The sequence below is a fragment of the Phocoena phocoena genome, chromosome 9 (assembly GCF_963924675.1).
Source record: "Phocoena phocoena chromosome 9, mPhoPho1.1, whole genome shotgun sequence".
Taxonomy (NCBI): Eukaryota; Metazoa; Chordata; class Mammalia; order Artiodactyla; family Phocoenidae; genus Phocoena; species Phocoena phocoena.
The window spans coordinates 90,624,819-90,637,765 of record NC_089227.1 but is presented as its reverse complement, the minus strand read 5'-3'; the positions used below and the strand labels follow the sequence as shown (position 1 = coordinate 90,637,765).

The following is a 12,947-nucleotide window of genomic DNA, read 5'->3' as shown; positions in this document are numbered from 1 at the left end:
AGCCGTGGCCGCTGAGCCTGTGCATCCGGAGCCTGTGCTCTGCAACGGGAGGGGCCACAACGGTGAGAGGCCCACATACCGCAAAAAAAAAAAAAAAAAAAATCTACATATGATTCCTGATGGAGGTCTTTCCAGCCAAGCCCACTGGGCTCTGACTGTGCTCTCCTCATTTGTTTGTTTAGATGCACAGCTGCGTCCATTTGCACTAGTTTTATCTGTCGGCTTCCTCCTCACTGTTGTGTCTTCCACATGTGAAGTCTTCTCCTCAACTGACTGTAATCAGCGGGTCCCTCTTTCCTGCTGTGCACAGAGAGGCTGTTAGAGTGCTCAGGAATGACCCACGTCCAGGAATGACCCTCTGTAGACCTTTGTCTTGGTTTAAATCACTTTTCGTTTCTCCATTATCTCTAACTTCTAGTTGTGGGAAGAGTATAAGCTTTCTTTTCAGTTGAAAATGTTACAAACTTCAAAGGATCGTTGGATACTAGACTAAGTTTCCCAGAGAGTTTACAAAGGCATTTTAGTAGGATTCCATGGTAAAGTTAGACATTCCTTAGCCCCAGAAAACATTCTAGAACTCTCTTTCTTGTGTTCCTGGGTGAGTAGGTGATAGAATATTTCAGAAGTGCCCTTTGGTCCCTGAAAAATAAACCTCCTTATAATGTAGCAATTACACAGCAAGAGAAAGGAGATAATTTGTATTTTTAAAAATTTAGGCCAGAGCCCCATGAGCAACTTTCAAAACTTAAGTGAAAGATCATAAATAAATGAGTATTTATTCAAAGTTTAGGATTTTAGCAGAATGTAATTATCTTTTGTATAAGAGTTTGCACTTTAGTATTTAAAAGTCTTTGAGGTAGTTCAAGAGTCTCCTTAAATATTGTTATGCAATGTTTTGAATTATTATTAACATTATATCCTACCACCTCCCCACCCTCTGCCTGAGGATTTTGAGGTAGGTGTTTCAGCTTTTTTTTTTTTTATTTTATTTATTTATTTGTTTGTTTGGCTGCGTTGGGTCTTTGTTGCTGCGCGCGGCCTTTCTCTAGTTGCGGTGAGCGGGGGCTACTCTTCGTTGCGGTGCACGGGTTTCTCATTGCGGTGGCTTCTCTTGTTGTGGAGCACGGGCTCTAGGCACGTGGGCTTCAGTAGTTGTGGCTCACGGGCTCAGTTGTTGTGGCTCACAGGCTCAGTAGTTGTGGCTCACGGGCTCTAGAGCGCAGGCTCAGTAGTTGTGGCGTATGGGCTTAGTTGCTCCGGGCATGTGGGATCTTCCCGGACCAGGGCTCGAACCCGTGTCTCCTGCATTGGCAAGTGGACTCTTAACCACTGCACCACCAGGAATGTCCCTGTTTTTGGTTTTTGACACCTCTCTCCTAACCCTCCGATCTTGTACACTAATTCTAGAAGACTGGGGTGGGTGGGGAGGGGTTCAGGTGGGGTTTTGGTTCGAAAGGACATGGATGTCTGCCTCTTCCATCATGAAGCCACCTAATGTTCACTCATATAATTTTTTTGCATGTGTGCACTAGATAAGTAGCACTTAGACTTTTTTGATCATATTGTTTTACATGTTGTGTAGTGACCCAGACACACCACACGTACATATACATCACATTCATAACTAATATGAATGTTTCACAAATGAATACTTATTTACTATGTGTGATGCCCTCAGATATTGTGTGTTCTATTTGATTCTGTTTCATTAAATACACCAGTCACACCCCAGCTGCTTTCACAACCCACGAATGGTTCATGATTTGGAATTTAGAACTTACTGCTTTAAGTAGTTTCATAAGTAAAAAAAAGTTCCTTCATTCCTGTGGGAGGCTGATTCACCCAGAGGGTGATTTACTTACGCACACAAATGTGCACACATGCATTATAGCCTAGCTAGTTCCATTTCTGAGTAAGGCGTGTTACAGGATTTGATGGAAATTGTGTTTATAGAGAGGACCTGGTTTGAAGCTCCTGGCACAGCAAGTAATTGGGAACCACCAGTTTATTATTTTTGCTGGGTCCTAGTTTCTGACTCCAGTGGGAAATTAGGTACTAGAATGTTCAAAGTATAAGATGCAGTAACTGTATCACTAGCTTGTTCTCTCTCGCTCCCTCCACACACCAACCCCTGCTGTTTCCCTTCAATAACAGAAACATAAGAAAACAAAATTAAACCAAATACAAGAAAACACACGAGGCTGTTGATGCATTTCCCAGTTTTTATAAGATTGTGTCTCACACTGCCGGCTACTTTTGAATGTTTTGCCCAATTTCCTTTGATGTGCCTCCCAAGATACAGGGTGATGCTTTATTTTGGGCAAGGCTGGCAGCTGTCTCTAACTGCTCTTTTACTAGGAGCTGTGTGAGGACAGCCATAAGGTTTATTTTTACATCTCACCACAGGACAAAATCCACATTTTCAATCAAGTGTTGGACCCTCCAATTTAACAAATTGTGAGAAATGTCTTGGCCCAGATAAACGTCTCTCTAAATTAAGACCTTGCTCCCGGAAGCCCAAGAATTCATTAAGCTATAATTAGCCATGATCACTGATGATTTAGCATACAGTAATAAAGGAGAAGTTTAAACTGAGTTCTGAACGTACTGTTGGAAAGAGAGTCTGTCCTATGATTGACTTTTTATAGCTTTAGTTTTAAAATAATTCTTCCATTTCATCTGTTGGCTGCCTTTTCTCCAGCCGGCCCTTTATGCAAACAGGGTAACAGCTGTCATCCAAGCTCCCAATGCTTCATGCCGTGGCATCTATCCCAATGGCATCAGGGAAGGTACCACATCATCTCAGACCAACATATCAGTTGTGAGATTCCAGGCTTTCCTGTAAGGAGACTCATCTGTCATCAGTGGAAAGAAATAGCAAGCACTCTGCAAAGGTGTATTTGTTTCAGCAAACCCAGAGTTACCCCAGAAGCGGATTCTCTCATTATTCTGTTAGCTGGTGAGGTCAAGAGAATTAACTTTGACTAAGTGCCTGAACTCAGGACTTAAGGAAAGTGATTAAAAACCATGGTACTGAGATCTAAATTCAGGTTTCTCTTCCTGGGAGCTTATCGCCGTGTTCTGGTGAATATTACTGACTTAGTAATCCTGAAGCCATCTCATCAGCTCTGTTGGTGTCCAGTGGAGGGACAGGTCTTATAGCTTCCATTTTCCTAAACAAAGCTCAGGTTTGACTTCCTGACACTTGACGTGGGCTAAGGAATACCTCTTATTCCTTTATCCATCATTTGCATTTTATTTTGGTATATCCAGAGATCTGCCAGGAAATGTTTATTTTACCCTATTGCTTTTATTTGTATCAGATCACTGAAACTTTGTTAGTATATATCTCACTGCCATCAGATTCACTGTGGCCCTTCTGTCTGCAGTTTGGTCACTGTAATCTTTTCTTATTTAATGGTGGACACATCTCTTGGTTGTGCAGTTGTCAATGTGATGCTTTTTTTTTTTTGGCAGCACTGTGCGGCTTGCAGGATCTTAGTTCCCTGACCAGGGATCAAACCCGGGCCTCGGCAGTGAAAGCACCGAGTCCTAACCACTGGACCACCAGGGAATTCCCTCATTAAGATGTTAATGTCACTGGATTTAAGAAAAATCTACTTAACTAAGAAATCTTTTGATCATTAATTTTATTAGGTTATAGGTTTGGGTACCATGGTGTGCTGAATTGGAAAGCACGTGAGCTATGGAGTCAGATAGGTTTGGGTTTACATCTTAGGTCTTCTAGTTACTGGTTACATGTCTTTGAAACCTTTACATAGTATCTCAGTATATGAAGTTCTAGAACTCAGCCAGTGGACACTCAATCACTAATAATTTTCTTTCCTTATGACAAAAATGAGTGTTTCAGGACTTCCCTGGTGGCGCAATGGTTGAGAGTCCGCCTGCCGATGCAGGGCACCACGGGTTCGTGCCTCGGTCCGGGAAGATCCCACATGCCTCAGAGTGGCTGGGCCCGTGAGCCATGGCCACTGAGCCTGCGCGTCCCAAGCCTGTGCTCCACAACGGGAGAGGCCACGACAGTGAGAGGCCTGCATACCGCAAAAAAAAAGAAAAAAAGAATGTTTCTGTTTTATGAATGTCTATGAATTTCCCAAACTTTATCACATCATGGAAATCTATTTAGATATTGGGGAATGGATGAGTTAACCTGCTTTCCTTGGGTGAAATCTCTCTGTTGCTGATGGATGAGGCCTTCAGAGTGTCATCATTCTCACGAGTTCACCTTTGCTAATCTGAGTAGGAGAAGCAGCAGGAAACAGTGCATTATAAATCACTGTTGCTTTCCACCAAAATTTCAAACTGAAAAATCTATTTTGAACTACATGTTTGCTCATCTTAAAGAGTTGGATTATAAACTGTTAGAAATCAGGGGCAATTAAACAAACATTTTCATTTGCGGTGGATTCAGAATATAATTGTCTTTGAGTTTGGAAAGGATGTGCTGATGAATGCCGAGTAAAGCGCCACACGACTAGTAAAGATACAGCCCTTACTGCTCGCCCAGCCAGACTTAGATGGCCCTTCCTCCAAACTGATAGCACTTCACACCTATAGCTGGGGTTCCCAACTTGAGCCTAAGGCACTATACCATTGGGGTTTAGGTGTGTCTGGCCTGTCAGAGGTCTGTCTTCAGAACAGACTGTGGAGCCTCCTGGGAGACTGTTCATCCTAGGGAAGGGGTCCCAGGCCTTGTGATCACAATCAGAAATTGGAAGGGAGGAGTGATTCTGAGTATTGTGTGGAATTGGTTTTCTCAGTGGTTCATGCTCTGAAGACTGGACAAAGGGCAGGGATTGGGCAGGGAGGAGGTGCAGGAAGGTTGTGGGTAAATGGGGACTGTTGGTAAAAATGGAAATGGCGATTTCGCTTTAAAAACACCTTAAGAGTTTGGAGCAAAAGTAAATGGCTGTGGTAACATCTAGAAATCTGCTGTCTAATGGAAGCCTGGTTAGAGGAATGTCCTCCACCAACTCTTCCATGCACAGAGCACAGCTGAGCTTCAACACCTAATGGAGCTGCCAGCGCCGGCAGCAGGGTGCCCCGTGGGAGTTGAGGTGCCCATCAGAAGTGGCAGCCAGCATTACAGACGTGGCTCTTCAGCAGGCCACCAAGGAAACAGTGAGGCCCCTTTCTGTAGTTTAGCTGGTAACAAAGACCCTGTTGACTGGCACCACAGGAGGAGGCCAGAATATGAGAGAAAAGGTTTGTGCCACACGGTCAAGCGTAGGTCTTACCTATGGCTCACCTGTGTATCTTCCCCACGAGTTCCAGAAATACAGCAGGGAGAACCCAAAGAGGGCTTTGGGGCTGGCATTACAGGATGTTGTCAATAAAATGTGTGCCACTGCCCACTAGATCTCAGCTCTGCCAGAAGGAACGCTTACCCAGGAAGTGGGTCTGTCACTCAGCTCTTAGCTTTGAAAAGGCAGCCGTGCAAGCCAGTAAGAATGGGGCGCTCTTGGGAGGTCCTGGGAGAAGAAAGTGTGATGGGGAAAAACACTTGCTGCATCATATGATCATTTAACTGCAAACTTCTAATTTTTTTCCATCTTTACTGAGGTGTAATCAACAAGTAAAATTGTGAGATATTTAAAGTGTGCAACGTGATGAGTTGATACATGTATACATTGTGAAAGGATTCTTCACATCAAGTTAATGACCTATTTACCTTATTTTTATTTTTTGGTAATCACATTTAAGTTCTACGCTCTTAGCAAATTTCAATTATTTGGTACAGTTTTATCACCTAGAGTCACCATATTTTACACTAGATCCTCAGACCTTATTCATCTTATAGCTGAAAGTTTGCACCCTTTTACCAACCTCTCCCTATTTCCCCACCCCCAGCTCCTAGCAACCACTTGTCTACTATTTCTATGAGTTCAACTTTTTTTTTTTTAAAGATTCCATGTGTCAGTGATACCACGTGGTATTTATCTTTCTTTGTCTGGCTTATTTCACTTCGCATGACGCCCTCCAGGTTGATCCATGTTGTCACAAACGACACAATTTCCTAAAGTAGAATTTATAGTAATCATGCTATCAGTATTTCTCAGCCTTGAGTAACTCACAAAACTCTTTTAAAGAACATGTTGCTTGAATGTACAGAAACATAAACCAGTCTATACTACTTGTGATTATGCTTCTAGATAACCATAAAGCAAGAAAACATATAGCTAAGGACTAAAAAGACCTCCATATTAATAGAATTTAACGATATGAAATAATGGGATGAATGATTTTGTTTTGCTTAAATTAAAACCACTGTAAAAGGTAAAAATACAGTGTAGATGGGACCACATGGGGTCACTGAGTTCAGAGAGCCTTCGCTGTACGTGCTGTGGGCTCCAATTCTGCCTCTGCTCTTATCCATTGAACTGCTAAAAGCAATAGTCTTACTGCCAACCTGTCCTTAGTTGGCTTAAACCTGAGGGAACTAGTTTCACTGGTACTGGTCACAGGGGAAGCTGCAAACTTGGGAAAACCTACATGTCCTTCCAGCACTGGGAAGCTGTTCAGGAGATGGGCTGTGGCGGAGGCAAGTTATCTGCCAAAGCCCAGAATTCTTCTGCAAATGAGTGATTTGCTTTTCAGTGTTTTTCAGTGAACTTGTCTGACTTTCTAATGTTCCATCACAGCATGAATTTTCTGAAAATCTTTGAGACCCAAGAAAAAAGCATCTGCTTGTAAAACCTCTCCACCTTGCCGAGTGCATTGGGCTTGGAGAGGAGGGATGGGGGCGAGGGGCAGTCTCTGCTCTTTTCGCTGCTCACGCAGAATTCATCCCCGAGGCTCTAATTCAGGCGTGCGTGCTGTGAGATCCTTTTCTATGGCTGCACCATTCAGAATTTGCAAAGAAATTCACCATCTGCTCCTCCTGTGACCTGATGTCACACAGAGCAGAACATACTATTCTCATCCTCAAACCCTTCCCTTGCACGGGTGTGCACAGCTGTCCACTTTTAGGGATAGAACAACTCTCTTTTGCTCCTGTTCTGTGTATTTTCCTGGAGAAACATCAGAGTCTGCATCAGAGGACGGCTTCCAAGATCCTGGCTCTGAAGGTGTGTCCAGCTGAGCAGGCTTCTTTGCTCCTGATTCATATTTGGGCTTCATTTCTGCCTATGGAGGTGCTGTGAGCCTTCAAGTGCCACAGGCTTGAGGTGCTCGTGGCTGTTTGCCTCCCCGCCATTCTTGTCTTCCTCTCCGTCTCTCTCCCTCTCTTCAGATCTACCATCTGAGCACCGGCTGCTCAGAGATGTTGCTACCACTTCCTCTCACAGCCATCTCCTCTGGCCACCCCTCCACGTGTTCTCTGCCCGGCATCTTCTTCTTCATGCTTTTCTCCTTTCTTGTATCTTCTTCAATGTTTCTCTTCTCTTGGTTGAACGAATTCTCCTTGGTTCACCATCACCAGCCAATTTTTACTTATTTTTTTTCTCAATGGCTGACAAACAAATCCCGGGATTATCAGGGATGATTTGGGGCATAGAGATGACTGTTACTCAGAACAGCACAGAATGGACAAGCTGCTCACGTGGGCGGATCCTGAGCCCCGTAAGCTCTATGACTCTGGTGCTGGAAGACAGTGGCGTATGTGTCTTCACCAGGGGAACCTTTTTATCGGTACTGTGTTCAAATTCAGACACATAAGCCATAGCCACTTCCCTGGAGCCTGGGGCAGAGATCACCCACAAGCATTCTCTTGTCTCTCAGACGCCCTTCATGGCTTTTTTGTTGTGTTTGCAGAACTCTCCTGCAGCAGCTGCAGAAGCTTCAGACTTTGGTGATGGGCAAGGTTTCTCGCACCTGCAAGCTGGCTGGCACGCAGACTGGCACCTGCCTCATGGTGAGTTTCCTGAAGGGACAACACCATTACTGCCCAGGCCCACTCCCCAATCTCCAGTCTCTCCCCAACTTGCCACGTCCAAGTGCTGGGGTGTTCGAGGGACCACACAGCTCACTCTGAGGCTATCCCTCCACTATGATGAGACAGTGATTGACTGCGTACGATCTGCTGGCCTGATGGAGGGGAGTTGTCTTTCTGGACCTCCCAGGTGTTGCAGGTGTAAAGGTTTACTCTGTGGATCTCGGAATTGACGGCTCTCCACTTTCTCTCCTCGTCCTGCAGGTTGTTGTGTTATGCTTTGCCGTTGCATTCGGCACCTTCTTTCAGGGCTATGGGCCCTATCCTTCTGCCACCAAGATGGCCCTGCCCAGCCAGCATTCCATGCAGGAGCCCTACACAGCCTCCATTGGTAAGACAGCACTCAGCAACTTGGGAGGTGGCTTGTTTCTTTTCTCTTTCATTTCTCAAAGCTTAACTTACTGAAAGAAGTCTTATCTGAGAGTCTGATTTTTTTTTTTTAGATGGGAGGACTTTACTAAACCACTTGGTTTAGAATAGCTATATGATAAACGTCCCTGGGTACAGAGCAGTGGTCTCAAAATCATTTATCCACAAAAATGCATATATATCCGTTCCTTGGGAGAAGGCAATTCAATATCACTGTTCCCTCTCCCCCATAAAAAACATTCATTGAATAGGCCCACACAAGCGTCTGCCCCCGAATTAGTTACTCTGCAGTTAACTGTCATCGCTGTGACCGCCAAGACATTGCAGGAAGTGTTCTTGGCTTCTGTTTACATATGAAAGTCTAATTTTTAAGAACTGGTAAAAGTGTAGCTTCTCCATTGAAGGGAGGAGGAGAGCCATGGGGGTGTCTGGTGCCCAGGCTGCTGGGTCTCCCCTTGTGGCACTCACCCACTGGGCTGAGACACCCCTTGGAATTCTCTAGAGCTCAGCAGAGCACAGTTTGCAAACTACTACTCTAGACTGTGTTCCCTGGCAAATTCTGATGTCTTCTTTTTGAGTTCTGATAAGGGAGAGGGATGCGCATTTGGGGGGAAGGAGTGGGGAGAACTTTAAGTTTTCCATGACATTTTCAAGGAATTCAACTCAGTGGAATTGTATGCGACCATAGTAAGCATCTATAAAATGAAACTAAAGAATCAGCCTGTCTTACAAAATATTATGCCTAAGATTTAGAAAATTTGGAGAATCAGGTGTCAGAAGTGATATTCTCACCCAGATCAATGATCTCTTTTAAGTATGTAGGAAATAAAGAGGTGATATGTAGGGATCATAAAATAGATACACTAGTAAGAACAAGGGTGGAATTAGGGGGGACTGGATTTGGGGGGTAGGCATAATTTTGTGGTTCTGAAAGATCTGTGGTCTTTGTGAGGTAGGTGTATCCCTGCCAGGTATATGACAGAAAGGCTAGCATTTCAACCAAATAATTTCAGTGGTCTCCCCGGAAATTCTTTTTCCCTAAGGGAATGTATCTCTAAATTTGATTGGAAGCCAATGGGAGCATAGTTTCTCTGTTGTAGAAAATTGCTAGGAGCCATCTAGCTATGCAACTATCCTGTATAACAAAAGAGAATGTTTCCGTTGTTTGATTTATGACTTTGGCTGTGTGTCTTCTCTCCAGTTTTAAATGAAAACACAGTTTTCTGCCCTTTTACCTTCTCCCTATGCAAAACCTACTCACTGGGAATGCTTATTTTAGCTGCCTCTGGACATCTCCAAGTATTTGACTCCTATTGTCCACAAATTGTTTCCCCCAGATGGTTGGGGGTGGGGCACGGAGGGGAGTTTTATTTTCAAAGCAGTGGGGTGGCAGTATGCTTCCTGTTTATTTGCTTTTCTATTGTTCTCCCAGACTTTTTATAATTGGTATCATTTTTCAATGCACAAAACTCTGAAATCCTGAAGCCTTTATAGGAAGCCAACTCCAGTTGGCACCCTGTGTCCTGGGCAACAAGAACCCATGAGTTGTCATCTGCTCCCAGCCCTGGGCATCGAGTGAGGGGATGTGATGTACCCTTGTGGTCTCTCGTAACACCTGTTACTTTGCTTTGTTCTCAGTGAGATCCAGGAACCTGCTGATCTATGAGGAACATTCTCCCCTGGAGGAGCCGTCCAGTTCTGCCTCGGCTGGGGAGCTTGGGCGCTGGGACAGAGGTTCCTCCCTGCTCAGGGCATCAGGGCTGGAGTCCAGGCCTGACGTGGATCTTCCCCGTTTCATTATATCAAATGAGACCAGCCTGGAGAAATCAGTGCTGTTGGAGCTGCAGCAGCACTTGTGAGTCAAATAGATACAGATTCACCTCCTCTAAGGCACCGACGATGGGTTATGCGTCAGCAACGTGCAGTGTGGGGTGTAGACTTCCCCACTGGCCTAGTCGTACCTTTGGCTTTTTCAAGACCTATTTCCAGCACCCGGACTCTGGAGAGACTATTGGTTGTGAACAGCTGCCCCTAGCAGAGATTGGGGAAGAGACCTGGTGTGAGCTGGCCCCGTGGCTGCTGCGCCTCTGGGGAGCTGGCAGTGGTGGCTCCAAGCGTTGGGGGAAGGGGCTTGACTCCCTCCCTCAAAGCCTCATAAGTAAACATACAGTCCAGTAACAGCAGTGTACTCGCTATGCAAATGCAGCCTCAAGACATCCCCCAGCTTCCTTCCAACTAGAGATACATATATGTCATGCTATATGTCAGTATGTAGTTTTATGATTTATATGTAAATAAACATGCCTTAATTATATAGTTATAATTACATATTAATATTGAAGGACACTTCGAGAGGCACTGTGCCTGTATGTGTTTCCATATTGAAAATAACATACATTTGTCTCCAATTCTCCATGAGGTGTTTCCTTTAGATAGTTATGAGGAACAGTCCTTGTGTAAACACAAAGGCTTGTACAACTGCTGGGCTTTGTTGTCACGCTGGGGAGATACCTGGGTACACCAAGTGGCACGGGAAGGAGCGTCTGCGTCCAATCCTGGTTATACATGGTGTGGTTTGTGCTCTAGCTGAACTCTGCCTCTGTGCCTCCCAGAAATGATGCTATTCCAATGCAAGTGGGAAAGACTTTGTTTCAGATTCTTCAATTTTCTTCCCCTAATGTTGCAGGGGAAAGTTTATAATTATATATACTATTATATGTTTACATTATATTATACATGCATTTAGTGCTTTATTATTTATTATTATTTATAGCACTTACTATTTCAAGCACTATGTAAATATGACATATACAGTAAATCCTTTGAAATACTTGAAGAGGTTAGACATTATTATTATTATTATTCCTATTTTAGCAAATTGTAGAGCTGCCACTAGGAGTAGAGAAGAATACTTGACTCATGACACAAATCTTCTCTCCTCTTGTCTCAGCTATTCAAGGCCCCATTGAAATCCCTCTTGTTCTGGGATGCCTTCCTGATACCAGAGCCCTCATAGTCCTCCTCTGAATGCCTAGAGTCTTTCTAGGCTGTTACATAATTTAATAATGTATTTATTTTCTGTTATATATTTACTGTTATTTCAAGTTAGTTTGGGTGGTTTTTTTTTTAGTCTTTATCTAGAATCTTTTAATCTTTATAAAGATTTCATCTTTATCTAGATTTTTAAAGAAAATATTTATTCTAGACCAAGGATCAGTCTTTATCCTTTTATTTTCTCCCTCCCAGAGTTTAGCATAGGGGTGACTAACCATCCTCAAGAAATACAATCGTTTAAAGCAATGTACAACAAATCAGTATCAAACTGCCATGTTTATCCTCTGGGCTGGAATGTCTCCTTTGGCATGAGGCTAGAGGCAGGAATGCGGATGACGGATAGGCTGGTAGCGGGAGACTTCGGGAACAGGGGAGAGGACGAGAAGCATGCTTGGGCCAGCCTGCAGAGTCGCAGTCATGGAATGATTGTGTCATCCTACCGAGCATGAGGTAATTGGTAGTAAGACCTCTTTTTCCTTCTGATGCCTTCGCAGGGTCAGCACCAAACTGGAGGGGAATGAAACACTAAAAGTTGTAGAACTCGACAGAAGAGTGAACGCCACCTTTTAAAGAGACCGTTGCCACCTCCCTCTATCTTCTCACTCTACCTTTATGTCTCCAAACCGCCTTTGTCATAAGCTTTTCCTTTTTGCCACCTGATCTTGACCGAAGACCTGGACGTGCAGTCATGGCTTTGGATACGAGGACAGCCTGGGATTTCCACCCACGGTGAGAGAGCGCCTCCCCCGGTCCCACGTCCCTCCCTGCAGAAGGGAGCCCGCTTCTCTCCCTCCCTGTTGCTTACTGCCATAGGAAATTATCTTAGGGTCAGGGGTGGGGCCAGCAGGCTTGTTTCTACCGACAGTGCCAAAAAGATACTGCCTGCTTCTCACCGGGGTGGGTGTGACCGCCTCTTTGAAGAAGAGCTGACGCTTGTTCGTTCAACTCGAGCCACAAAAATACCAGGATGCCTGTTGGAATCTGGCAAAGCACCGACTGACGTCCTGCCTTTGCTCAGCCTGGGTCTCTCCTGCCGCTCTGCGCTGAGCCCCCGCTGACTCGTCCTCCGGCCCTGGAGCTGGAGCGAGGCGTCCCCTTCGTACTCTCAGGCCGCAAGTGCAATGCCTGAAGGAATCAGGCTTTTCTACTCCAGGCAAACCTGCCCCATCATGTTGCTTGTAGGATTTCTCCACCATCTGTGTCCCCACACGCCCCTAGTTCTGCCTCCTTGGCTTCTCCTCCCCATTTGTAAATAGTATTTATTAGCTCGCTGAGGCTTCCCTGGGCAACCACACTGAAGACATCCGGACGCCTCCCTCCAAGCTAGAAAAGTCTTCTGTTGGCCTTTGGAGCGAGGAGGGCACCCTAGGCTCTGGGATCCCCAATCCTTCCAGGCCATGTTTTGCTTTCTTTTCTTCTTTTTTTGCTGGAGCCCTATAATTATAGTTGGGAAATCTCCCTAAGCGTGTGTCCTCCTGTAGAATGAACTCACAGGGAAAGATGGAGCAGTGCCTCGCTCAGGTCTGGGGCTCTGTGGATAGATGCTTTTTCTGTCCCATACCCATAACAGGGA

The 12,947-nt window shown here is 44.8% G+C and overlaps 1 protein-coding gene across 1 annotated transcript in view; it reads left to right on the top strand.

Moving 5' to 3' along the window:
- CREB3L2 (cAMP responsive element binding protein 3 like 2) overlaps window positions 1-12,947 on the top strand; it is a 114,196-nt gene that overhangs the window by 100,972 nt on the left and 277 nt on the right. The window contains exons 9-12 of the mRNA XM_065883866.1: window positions 7,774-7,873; window positions 8,156-8,282; window positions 9,959-10,175; window positions 11,869-12,947. The exon at window positions 11,869-12,947 is cut by the window's right edge and continues 277 nt beyond it. Of these exons, the coding sequence (XP_065739938.1) occupies window positions 7,774-7,873; window positions 8,156-8,282; window positions 9,959-10,175; window positions 11,869-11,944 (520 nt within the window). The 3' untranslated portion in view covers window positions 11,945-12,947. The remainder of the gene's footprint in view (window positions 1-7,773; window positions 7,874-8,155; window positions 8,283-9,958; window positions 10,176-11,868) is intronic.